At 42.6% G+C, this 12,636-nt stretch overlaps 1 protein-coding gene across 4 annotated transcripts in view; it reads right to left on the bottom strand.

Annotated features, from left to right (window-relative positions):
- The window catches only part of SMG6 (SMG6 nonsense mediated mRNA decay factor), a 177,129-nt gene that overhangs the window by 113,114 nt on the left and 51,379 nt on the right, over nt 1-12,636 (bottom strand). For 3 of the 4 annotated variants that reach the window (XM_069945683.1, XM_069945684.1, XM_069945686.1), the window contains 2 exons: nt 7,736-7,870; nt 7,504-7,657 (listed from right to left, as the gene is read on the bottom strand). In XM_069945683.1, the coding sequence (XP_069801784.1) occupies nt 7,504-7,657; nt 7,736-7,870 (289 nt within the window). Of the gene's footprint in view, nt 1-7,503; nt 7,658-7,735; nt 7,871-9,362; nt 9,494-12,636 lie in introns of those variants that run through there. The other variant, XM_069945685.1, reaches the window with a different exon arrangement.

Below are 12,636 nucleotides of genomic sequence, written 5' to 3'. Positions count from 1 at the left end.
GTGAAGACTGATGCGGTAAAACTTGAGGTGTCTTTATTTTAGCACAAGGCCAAAATATAACAAAATGAGAATGAGGTTAATTTTTAATAGATTTGAGATAAAAAAAAAATTAAAAAAGGGTATGGCTGCTCCTTTAATACAGCACCAAAATTAAAGTGTATTTGTTGTTATAACTTTCAAAATCTAAATCAACAGGGAGTGTAAAATAAAGCAAGTTTGCAATTTACATTAATTATTTCTTTGTTATAATGCTGTAAAACAAAGTTATACTTACCTGAAATCCAGGTCCAGTCTCCTGATGGCAGATTTTCAGTCTTGGGCTGGTTGAAAAAAAAATAAGACTAAACACATGAAGTCCCGGCCAGTACAGAGAGTCACAGAGAGCTCAATGCATCCATCTATCAAATGACTGCCTTCTTGGTGAGCGCTCAGATGGCCTGGGAAACACCAGACTTCCTGTGTGACAGGAAGTGCAGTTTTCCATAATAAAAAAAAAAAATATGGCTGTAAATTGCGAACATGCTTTATATCACATCTCCTGCTGATTAAGATTTTGAAAGTTATAAATGACAGCGACACTTTAAGATCACTTTCTTTTAAGATGAGCTGTTGACATTTATACATAGCACAGAGAAGAAGATATACAGAAAAGGAGGAATGGAAAATATACAGAAAAGGAGGGATGGAAAACATTTTTCTTAACTGCCTATTAATATTTTCAAATCAGATCTGTTGTAGCCCAAAAACACATTATATTGCACAGGAAATAAACATAATATGCACTTTACTTTCAAAGTCCCTTTAAGGTCAAATATATATATGTATTTGTAAGGAAAACCCCAATCCTTACTTGCCCTTACCAAGCTATACAATGCCCCCACTATTATAAAGAAATTCTAATGAAGCCAAGTTTTGATATATAATGAACCATCTCCAGGCAGTGAATAAAAGCAAAATGAAGGGAATTGGTTAATTAAACAAAACACAAACAGCTTTAACAGACAGGAACTATTTTTTTGGAACTAGTTTTAAAGAAAAAATATATATATAGATACATACATATAAAACATGGGTCCCTGGGCACATTTTTCTTTATTACAACGAACCATGCGGTCAGCTTTAACAATGTGCCGAGCCAGCATCTCTAGTCATGGTTGTAAAGAAAACTTGATGGGCTCTTTAATAAGGAGGGGGCAACGCAGAGGAATTAAGGAGAACAAATCGGAAAAAAAATTAGGTTTAAGTAAAAGCAGCAGTGACTTTTCTGTAGGATCACGGACAAACAACAATGTATTCTAATAAGTTGTTGCACTTGGTAAAATAGCCCCAATATGACTCTCGATCTGCTATATATTTGCTCTCATCTGCACAGCAGGCCCACCACTTCCCCATCCACACACGAGAGCAGCCAGAGTGGGAGCAATGATCACCTAATCCACAGCACAGTTGGCTTATTCCAAATGAAACACATTTACACAACAGCCTGGAAAAGTACAAGGAAAGGATGAAAAAAAAAAATGTAATGTACGGCTGCATAACCAATATTCAGGACATTAATAAGTCTAGGTGAGACTGTCTGAAGTGCTGTAATGGCAGCCATATTGCTTGACTCTTTCCAAGTAACAGATTTAAAGGGGTACTCTGGCAAAAATCTTATTATTTTAAATCAACTGGTTTCAAAAAATTAATATAGATTTGGAATTTACTTTTATTTAAAAATCTCCAGTCTTTAAGTCATACAGCTGTTGTATGTCCTGCAGGAAGTGGTGTTTTCTACTCAGTCTGACAGTGCTCTCTGCTGCCACCTCTGTCCAGAGCAGTAGCAAATCCCCATAGAAAACCTCTCCTACTTTGGACAGCGGTGGCAGCAGGGAACACTGTGTCAGACTGAAAAGAAAACAACACTTCCTGCAGACATACAGCAGCTGATAAGTATGGAAAGACTGGAGATTTTTAAATAGAAGTAAATTCCAAATCTATATATAACTTTCTGAAACCAGTTGATTTAAAAGAAAAAACATTTTGCCAGACTGGGAAAGAGTCAAGCAATATGGCTGCCATTACAGCACTTAAGGCAGTCTCACCTAGATTTACTAATAAATATTGGTTATGCAGCCGTACATTACATTTTTTTTTCATCATTTCCTTGTAGTTAGCGGACACTGTCTGATCGCTGTGCCTGCTAATAAGGCATTTAGATGCAGCGGTGAAACAGAGAAATTTGGGGATACCTCACAACAGAAGAAACATTAGAGCATAATAAAAGTGCATTTCTATGTCTATATTAGGTCTGTCCAGACCACAGAATCAGAAATGTCCTCATATAACACTCATGTGGAAGTGGCCTAATGGTGCGTTTACACAGATTTATCTGATAGATCTTTGAAGCCAAAGCCAGGAATGGACCATAAAGTGCTGCCCCATTATGGGCATTATGACCGGGTCACCAGCGAGGAGCCTCTCTTCAGTAAAAGGCACATGGAAGTCAGCTTGGACTTCTTTTAGAACTCTCAGACTGCGAGAAAAAAAAATTCACTGGTCTGATTAAACAGAGTGTGGCCTCGATTCTAATGGTGCATTTACACAGACAGATTTATCTAACAGATTACTGAAGCTAAAGTCAGGAACGACTCTAAACAGAGAACAGGTCATAAAGAACAGACTGAGATTTCTGCTCTTTTCAAATCCATTTCTGGCTTTGGCTTAAAAATCTGTCAGATAAATCTCTCTGTGTAAACGCACCATTACTTAGTTAAATGTCATGAGGTAACTACTTTCCCCATTACAGTATTAACAACCCTCGACCTCCAAAGTTAGTGACACTGACCCCTCCATTGCCTTACATCACAAGGAGACCAATTAGTATTACATATTTTTTCCCCATTTTCAGCTGTGTAACCCAGGGCTCGTCCTATAGTTAGGTATGTCTTATGCTGCGTTTACACAGACAGATTTATCTGACAGATTTTGGAAGCCAAAGCCAGGAATGGATTTGAAAAGAGGATAGATCCCAATCTTTCCTTTATGACCTGATCCCTGTTTATAGTCTGTTCCTGGTTTGGGCTTCAAAGATCTGTCAGATAAATCTATCTGTGTAAACGCACCATTATAGTCTGAAAAAAACTGTCTATTTATTGTCAATTTTATTTGATAGATGGAAGCCTTAAAAGAGGTACTCCAGAGGGAAGATATGTAAATAACTTCTAATTGAAAAATCTCAAGCTTTCCAGTACTTATCAGCTGCTGTATGTAGTACAGTATAAGGCTGCGTTCACACTACGCATATTTCAGTCAGTATATGTATATTTCAGTCAGTATATTTCAGTCAGTATTGCAACCAAAACCAGGAGTGGATTAAAAACACAGAAAGGATCTGTTCACACAATGTTGAAATTGAGTGGATGGCCGCCATTTAATGGCAAATATTTGCTGTTATTTTAGAACAACGGCTGTTATATTGAAATAATGGCCGTTATTTACTGTTATATGGCGGCCATCCACTCAATTTCAACATTGTGTGACCAGAGCCTTTCTGTGTTTTTAATCCACTCCTGGTTTTGGTTGCAATACTGACTGAAATATACTGACTGAAATATACATATACTGACTGAAATATACGTAGTGTGAACGCAGCCTAAAAGTATGTGCTATAAATAAACAAAAAGGTACTCTGGGGGACGTACCCTTGAGAAATCTGACCTGAAAAAGGTATGATAGGGTGGTATGCGTGGTCAGGATATCACCCTAGTAAGTCCCTGCCTGTAGTTAGATATGGCCGCCTGGTGCGAGCATCCCCTATCGCCAGGCGGGACTAGCCCTACCTCTGCGGTGCAAGAGTAGTGATCTCTATCTAGATATGTCGGTGTAGGGTATTATATAGGTATGAGGCGGACCGTAATAGATCATAGAATCAGCGGTCTGATGTAGACCCTAATCCCAATCATAAGGCTATATAGTTTTATCCTTTTAATAGTCAACCACGGTTGACATGTTAGTAGTTTTTTGTCTGTAAAGGACACTGTCGTGACATTTGGAACATCTATATGGTATCCTCATCCTGACTATCCACACAACCGTATGATTTATGTACTACAGCAAGTTGAATTTTCTTTTCTGTCTGACACAGTGCTCTCTGCTGCCCCCTCTGTGGGTTTCTATGATAATTTGCTACTTCTCTGGACAGTTCCTGCCACTGTGTCAGATTGGAAATAATATACCACTTCCTGCAGGACATGCAGCAGCTGATAAGTACTGGAAGGCTTAAGGTTTGTTTGTTTTTTATTTAAAACAGAAGTAATTTACAAATCAGTATAGCTTTCTAAAATCAGTTGATTTAATATCTTTTTTTCTCCGGAGTACCACTTTAAGCCAACGGTGCTTCTTTATGTACAGCTTGCAGAAAGATAATATCATTAGCACATTGCACAAATATTTTTGGTGGTTCTCAGAACTTGAGATATTCAAGATAAGATTAAAAATTATGGACAGAGACAAATTTTGCACTTTCTGAAATCACAGATGACAGACTGTAAAGGTTTGCTTTGCCAGTTCACCAATTTCCTATAAACCATGCTTTCCTCACATGAAAGGATATGGCATATGCCATAACATGTGGCTCCTACCTCTAGAACACTTACTAACACTGAAAAAGTGACTCAAGTCCTTTAAGTATTTCTGTTCAAGAAAATGCAACAGTCAATTAAAGGTAATCTGTCAGTCCTGTATCATGATCAGAACTGCAGATGTGGGCAAATAGCTGGGAGGGAGGTAAAAAAATCCTACACCTTTTTATTAGCTGACGACTGTTTGCAAGGCTTTAAAATCACATTTTTCTTCTAAGTGCAACACTTGTAGAGGCTGGGCTGAGCTGCAGCATACATATCTCCTCTACCCCTCCCTCTACACTCAGCTTGGCCTCTAGCACTGAACCCTGTACATAAATAATGCAGGGCAGCTCAGCTCAACCTCTATAAAGGCAGCTTAAAGGGGTTGTCCAGCGAAAATCTTTTTCTTTCAAATCAACTAGTGTCAGAAAGTTTTGCAATTTACTTCTATTAAAAAAATCTCAAGTCTTCCCATACTTATCAGCTACTATATGTCCTGCAGGAAATGTTTTATTCACAGTCTGACACAGTGCTCTATGCTGCCATCTCTGGCAGAGACAGAAACTCTCCAGAGCAGGAGAGGTTTTCTATGGGGATTCATGTAAAACCGAGACAAAGTTCCTGTCTCGGCCACAGATGTCAGCAGAGAGCACTGTGTCAGACTGAAAATAAAACATTTCCTGCATCATATATAGTAGCTAAGTAGTGTGGGAAGACTTGAGATTTTTTAATTAGATTTTAGTAAATTACAAATCTATATAACTTTCTGACACCAGTTGATTTGAAAGAAAAAGCTTTTTGCTGGACAACCCCTTTAATGATCGCAATGGGTCTCCCTCCTGAAACCCTCAGCAATCCTGAGATACATCCAAGGGGAGCTGCCAGATAGCATTCCTCCCAGCTGTATCCTGGGATTGCAGTATGTCTCGGGAATGAGACCCATTGCAATCAGAAAGTTCTGATGTCTCTGATGACATAGCAATTCCAACAGCATATTAGCATATTTACTGTTATCTGATGAATGGGGGTATATCACCTGAAACACGTAATATCTGTGCTTTACAATAAATATCCAGTTTGATAAATAGCCTGGCCTTTGTGGATATTCACCTGGACAGTGCTGGTAATTAGTATGTTTTTTTTTTTTTTTTTTTTTTACATGGTCTTGCACAGGGCCCCTTAAAGGTGTTATCCAGCGGTACAAAAACATGGCAACTTTTTCCCCTCTCTTGTCTCCAGATTGGGTATGGTTTGGAACTCATTTCCATTGAAGTAAATGGAGCTTAATTGCAAACCACACCTGAACTGGAGACAAGAGAGGGGGAAAAGTAGCCATGTCTTTGTAGCGCTGGATAACCACTTTAAGGGAGCGTCCCGTTTATATATACACACGACCAGCTTCAGCAGTCCTTGGATGTCCACAGCCTTATCCACCTCCAGCTTCCTGCATGGAATACAGACACTGGTACCCCCAACCTGTTGAGGGGTGATACACACAAAGCCCAAGGGGCACTAAGGTGAGCAGATCCACTGCAACATCCATTATCTCGATTCTTTAGGGTTTTACACGAGGTGCCGGGCCCTTTTCTCCCTCTGTGTAGGATGGAAAGCTGATGCACAGTATTTGATATGGAAGTCCCTAACCTAAAATTAACACATGCTATTTTAGAGCTAGTTTTATGAACCACAAGTCAGATAAAGCTCGTACAAGGTTGCCATCTTGTAGACTATATTGTAACCCCCAGAGGACACAGCATTATTTCTTTCATTCCAAGACCCATAGCTTTTCTGTCATGGAGGTTTGTTTATTGCACACTTGCAATCTGCGGCATGTTAACTTTAGTCCCCACACAGCTGCAGTTTTCTCACAGAAACATCTGCAACTGCGGATTTTCTGTGCAATACATCACTACAATATCTGCAGCAAGAAACTTACCTCATCACTGTAGGTCTGGAGAAAATTTTTATTAAAAGTATGGTATTGCCCCCCCAAAAGTTATACAAATTACCAATATACACTTATTAAGGGAAATGCACATAAAGTGCTTTTTTCCCTGCACTTACTACAGGCTTCACTTCCTGGATAAAATGGTGATGTCACGACTTGACTCAAAGAACTGTGCGGGCTGTGGCTGCTGGAGAGAATGATGGCAGGGTGATGCTCAGTGTCCCTCCAGTGCCCTGTGTCCCTCTGTCCCCCTGCCACCATCCTCTCCAGCAGCCACAGCCCGCACAGCTCTGGGAGTCGGGTCGTGACATCACCATGTTATCCAGGAAGTGAAGCCTTGATGCAGTAGTAAGTGCAGGGGAAAAAGCACTTTATAAGCATCTCCCGTAATAATTGTATATTCGCTGGACTTTACCTTTAGTTGCAAACCACACCTGAACTGGAGACAAGAGCGGTGCTGCCTCTGGAAGGAAGTGGCCATATTTTTGTAGTGCTGGATAACCCCTTTAAGCTCAAAGCTTCGACTACCCCTCCTTGTGAATTGACTTCTTGAAAGGTCAGAGTTATGCCCAGTAACATTTCCCATTTATGTCAATAGGACACCTCCTGTCTATTGTTGCCTCTCTTCTGTTCTTTGTACTGCCTATTGTTACACTTACATCAGTACGTTTTAGGACTTCTTTTATAGAGAGTGGGAACTTTCCATGAAAAATTGATTTTTAAACAAACTTCTTGCATAAAATGCAGAGTATTAGTGCCTGTTAGGCTCCTGGCTGAAATTACAAATATTCGGCAGCCTAAGATCGCACCACAGTGATGGCAATAGACGTAGAAAAAAACTGAGAATAGGAACTAGTTCTTATCCTGGCCATTGCAGCTGGAAAAGAAAAAGCTAAAATGCAACAAGCTCCAAGATGCAATTGCCCAGTGCTCACAATGTATAGGACTTACTCTTTGGTGCCTGTGAGAGGATTGGGTGGTGGATTCCACGTCTCCGGGTGACCCAGCATCCAGTCTGACCACACCTTGACACTAGGCAGAAGCTCTTTTAGGTCAGATGGGAAAGAAGAAACTTTGACTTCCATGTCATCCTCTGTTACATCAGCTGATTGAAAAAATACACCCATTAAAAACTGCACCAAATTTAACAGAGAAGATTACAATCTTGAAAGAATCTTCTCACCTTTTCCACTATATTGTTTGGACTGTAGATTTTTCAATAACTCTATGCATCTATTTACAAGAAGAGAAAACATGGCAAGGCCCAGAGAAGTTGCCTGCTCCTGTATTGCAGAACGGTAACCTTCTAAATGTCCATCTGTAGGAGAAAAGAAGGGATAAAGATAACCAGAGTGGGGAGGGGGCCTAAAGGAAAACATTCTATTCATCTCTAGCAAAGACAAATCCTACTTTACCTCACTTCTAACTTTCTTTAAAAGGGGTAGTGGGGCATTTAACAATTATTCACTAAACAACACACATTACAAAGTTATACAACTTTGTAATGTGTGTTATTCAAGTGAATGGCCCCCTTCCCCGCGTTCACCCTACCCCGGAAGTGTGGTGCATTATACTCACCGACCCGGCCGCCATCTTGGGTCGACGACGTCATCTTCGGTAGGCTGGCCGGACCGCTCCAGCCTTCCTTCATAATGGCCCCCCTCTGCCATGCTACGCCGCGATTGGCTGAGCATAACTGTGACTGAGCAGCTGATGACGTGGCACAGGGGGGGGCGGCATGAAGGACAGCTGGAGCGGTTCGGCCAGCCTCCCGAAGATGACGTCATCGACCCAAGATTGCGTCCGGGGTCGACAGCAATGGAGTAAGTATAGCGCACCACACTTTCAGGGTGGGGTGAATACGGGGAAGGGGGCCATTCACTTAAATAACACACATTACAAAGTTGAATAAATGTTAGATGCTGCACTACCCCTTTAAGAATTAAAAGAAAACATGGCTTTCAAAACCCAGGATGCCATATCTGCCGCCTACACCTAAGAAATGACAACCTGTGCAGAAGATTACCTCTGCATGTCTGGATTGATAACCTCTGTCCCGATCCCAATTTTACTGGTGGAACATGTGATTTGGGAATGTTCAAACAATACTGCAAACTCATAACATTGTTTTGCATTTCAAGATTCTGGAGCAGACACTTCCTTTCATTCTGAAAACATAAGCCACAAAACCCCAAAGCAATGCAACTATCAAGTCCCTCATTCCGCTGTAGCATCAATGAACCATTGTCCTGACCATTTTATGAGCTGGTTTGCAAATAGGATTTGTAATGTTCACATCCAAAAACACTCTGTGTGACACCAGCCTTACACATAAGCAAGCAGGAGGGTATTGGGCATATATGAGAGAGCAGAGACCCTGGCAAATAGTCTACGGCAGGGTTTCAATTTAGCAATTTATAAACCTGGTGCTAATCTAACAACTCCCTGTCATACATTTACTGTCACAACTGGGCGCGACGCATACAGCTTCCTGGGCGCGACGCATACAGCTTCCTGGGCGCGACGCATACAGCTTCCTGGGCGCGACGCATACAGCTTCCTGGGCGCGACGCATACAGCTTCCTGGGCGCGACGCATACAGCTTCCTGGGCGCGACGCATACAGCTTCCTGGGCGCGACGCATACAGCTTCCTGGGCGCGACGCATACAGCTTCCTGGGCGCGACGCATACAGCTTCCTGGGCGTGGAAGCTGCTATGTTACAAGGTTATGCTCAGCTAGAAGCATTGCATCCAGGGAAAATAGCGCTGTTATACCACAAATTTGTTCTCTGCTGAATTCACACATTACCTAAAACTCTGTATGCCTCCTTATGAAATGTGAAGCCTGTGGAGGTAGAAATTACAACCCTATTTTCCACAACCACAACACATGGTGAGGACTATGGCTGCCTGTTTTAAGACTATAGATTCCATAAAACAGTTTGGGGGAGATTTATCAAACTGGTGTGTAAAGTAGAATTGTCTCAGTTGCCCCTAGCAACCAATCAGATTCCACCTTTCATTCCTCACAGACTCTTTACAAAATGAAAGATGGAATCTGATTGGTTGCTAGGGGCGACTGAGCCAGTTCTATTGTACACCAGTTTGATAAATCTCCCCCTTTGTGTATACAAAACGTGCAGGAAGAGCTGGAAGTATAATGGTCACTTGACTTCTCTGCTCTTTTACCACATTGTTTCATTTTAAAATGAGAGCTGCCTATAATAAAGCATCTTAGTCATTGAATTCAGAGGGTTGATTTAAATGATTGACCACTTTTAGTGAAATTGCTGCCTGTTGTGCTGCCCTACTCTTTGGCGATTCTGTCCATAAGATGGCTGACCATTGAGAAAGATGTGACCATGCCTGTTCTCCACTGAACTTGTATATGTCTATGGAGGACAGAGCAGGAGGGGCACTGTCACATCTCCTGGAGGAGGAGAGTCTGATTTTATACTGTACACTGAACTATTTTACTATAAAGTGGCCAATCCCTTTAAATCTCATTGCCACAGGTGTAGGAAATGCTGAACTTAACAATTCAGGCTGCCTTTACAAACATTTGTGAAAAATTCTAAAAAACGCCATTGTGGTACAGTAATAGAAGCCACCACTGCAACAAGTCAGGTCATTCAATGTCTTTCCTCCTAGGTCCTTCAAAATCACCTGTAGGGTGCCTTCACACCTACCGGATCCACAGCGGATCTCACTTCTGCGGATTCGCATCGAGATCAGCTGCAGATCCAGTATCAATTCACCCCTATGAGAGCACATACTCGCAGCGGGATTGACATCCCGCTGTGAATATGTGCTTTAACCCCTCGCTGTCCGCAGCCCCGCCGCATTAGCCCATCCTCGGCCGCATCCCCCAATCCCCGGCCGCATCAGCACATCCCCCGCATCCCCTATCCCTGGCCGCATCCTGCAGCCCGCCGCCGAGAGCATACAGTACCTGCTCGGCGGCACGGCTGCCGTGAGGCTGCCGGCTCCGGTCCCGCTAATGAGCGCGCCGCCGAGCAGGTACTTTATGCTCTCGGCGGCGGGCTGCAGGATGCGGCGGGGAATAGGCTGATGCGGCCGGGGATGGGGGGATGCGGGCTGCTGGATGCGGCGGCAGGGCTGCGGACAGCGAGGGGTTAAAGCACATATTCACAACGGGATGTTAATCCCGCTGCGAATATGTGCTATCATAGGGGAGAATGGTACCGGATCCGCAGTGGTTCCCGCTTCGAATCCGCAGAAGTGAGATCCGCTGTGGATCCGGTAGGTGTGAAGGCACCCGTAAGCTGTAATTCTTAAAAAGTGGAGGCATTTGGCCACCACAGCAACTCAGCCACAAAGTGGAGACCATGTAAAGTTACAGCACAAGGTCACCAAGTGCTGAGACACTAAGAGCTAAAAGTCCAACACTCTGCTGACTCAATAACAGCTCAGCTCCAAGACTCATTTGGCTATAAGATCAGCACAAAAACTGTGAATCACCGTGAGCTCTAGGGCATGGGTTTCCCAAGCATGCCAGCCTTACGTGCCAAGAAAAATGGCAACCATCGGATGAATTGTCGTAAAATACACTGCCTGGAGCATTCCTAATGATGAGGAGGGCGGGGAGGAGGGACAGAGAGGGTGTGCCAGCCTAATCCACAGACACTCTAGGCCACAGCTGTTTTACCCAGGGCTGCAAGTTTAAAAGTTGTTTTTTAGGACAATAACTGCATCACCTGCCGAACGGACCCCAGGATAGATCTTGGATTAAAAGCAGCTATCTGACGGTACAAGCAGTTTTGGGTGGGCAGATTGTGGGTACAGAGTCACTGTAAGGAGTCAGCATACCAAGACATTTTGGACAACTATATGCTTTTGTTCTAAGGCAAAACGCAAAGTCCATAAAGATAAAGAGGGGGAGTGTGGTGTGTAAGAACTTGACTGATGTGCACAGAGGCCTGAACTCAACCCCTTCCAACACATTTGGGATGAAGTACAATGGAGACTCTGAGCCAGGACTCCTCATCCATCTTTAGTATCTGACATCAAAAATGCTATTCTGGATGAATGGGCAAAAATTCCCCAGACGAACCTAATAATCTTAAAGCGACTCTGTACCCACAATCTGACCCCCCCCCTGGCAGGTGATACAGTTATTGTCCTAAAAAAAAAAAAAATTTAAACTTGCAGCCCTGTGTCAAATTGGTGTGGCCTAGGCTTGCAACACCCTACCGTCCCTCCTCACCATTAGGAATGCCCCTAGAACAATTTTTCCTATAAATCATCTGTCTGAACACTGCACATGTGCTGGATTGTTAAGGCACCCGTGCAGCGTTCAAACAGGTGATGAAAAGGAAAAATCCTGTCTGGGACATTCCTAATGATGAGGAGAGCGGGAATGAGAGGCGGGGAGGCGGTGCAAGCCTAGGACACGGGTACTCTAGGCCATGCCAATTTGACACAGGGCTGCAACTTTAAAAGTTTTTTTTTTAGAACAATAACTGCATTACCTGCCAAACGGACCCCAGGAGAGATCTTGTATTAAAAGCAGCTATCCAAAAGGTACAAACGGTTTGGGGTGGGCAGATTGTGGGTACAATGTCACATTCTATAAAGTTTTCCCAGAAGAGGGGAAGTTGTTATATCTGCAACTCCATATAGATTAAGAATAGTATGGCCTATAGTGTGTATCTATCCTTTTACCATACGAGCAGCTCCTTAGTATGTAAGGAGAGTTTTAGCCCAAGGAAGAGATAACTACCAACAGGTGATTTTTTATTTTATGTTACATCAGGAATAAAACCATAATGTGCATCCAAGATGTACATACACAGATGTATCTGAAAGGTAACAAATAGTTTTACTGTGTCTGTGCATGTAAGTGTCACAGGGAGGTACAATAAGAGTCCTGGTGGAAGACATGGGCAACTTAGAACCCTGCTGATCTCAGCATATGGCCCAGCTTGGTTCACTTGGGACTTTTCTTTAGGTAATAAATCTACCTGGGCAGAGAAGTCTCATATATAACCAGGTCTTCCCGCTGATCTCAGACACATTCTCTTCTTTCTCAGAGAACATTATACTCATGGAAAACATAAACC

The sequence above is a fragment of the Dendropsophus ebraccatus genome, chromosome 11 (genome assembly GCF_027789765.1).
Source record: "Dendropsophus ebraccatus isolate aDenEbr1 chromosome 11, aDenEbr1.pat, whole genome shotgun sequence".
In the NCBI taxonomy this organism is placed as follows: Eukaryota; Metazoa; Chordata; class Amphibia; order Anura; family Hylidae; genus Dendropsophus; species Dendropsophus ebraccatus.
This window is presented reverse-complemented; position numbering and strand designations above follow the sequence as displayed.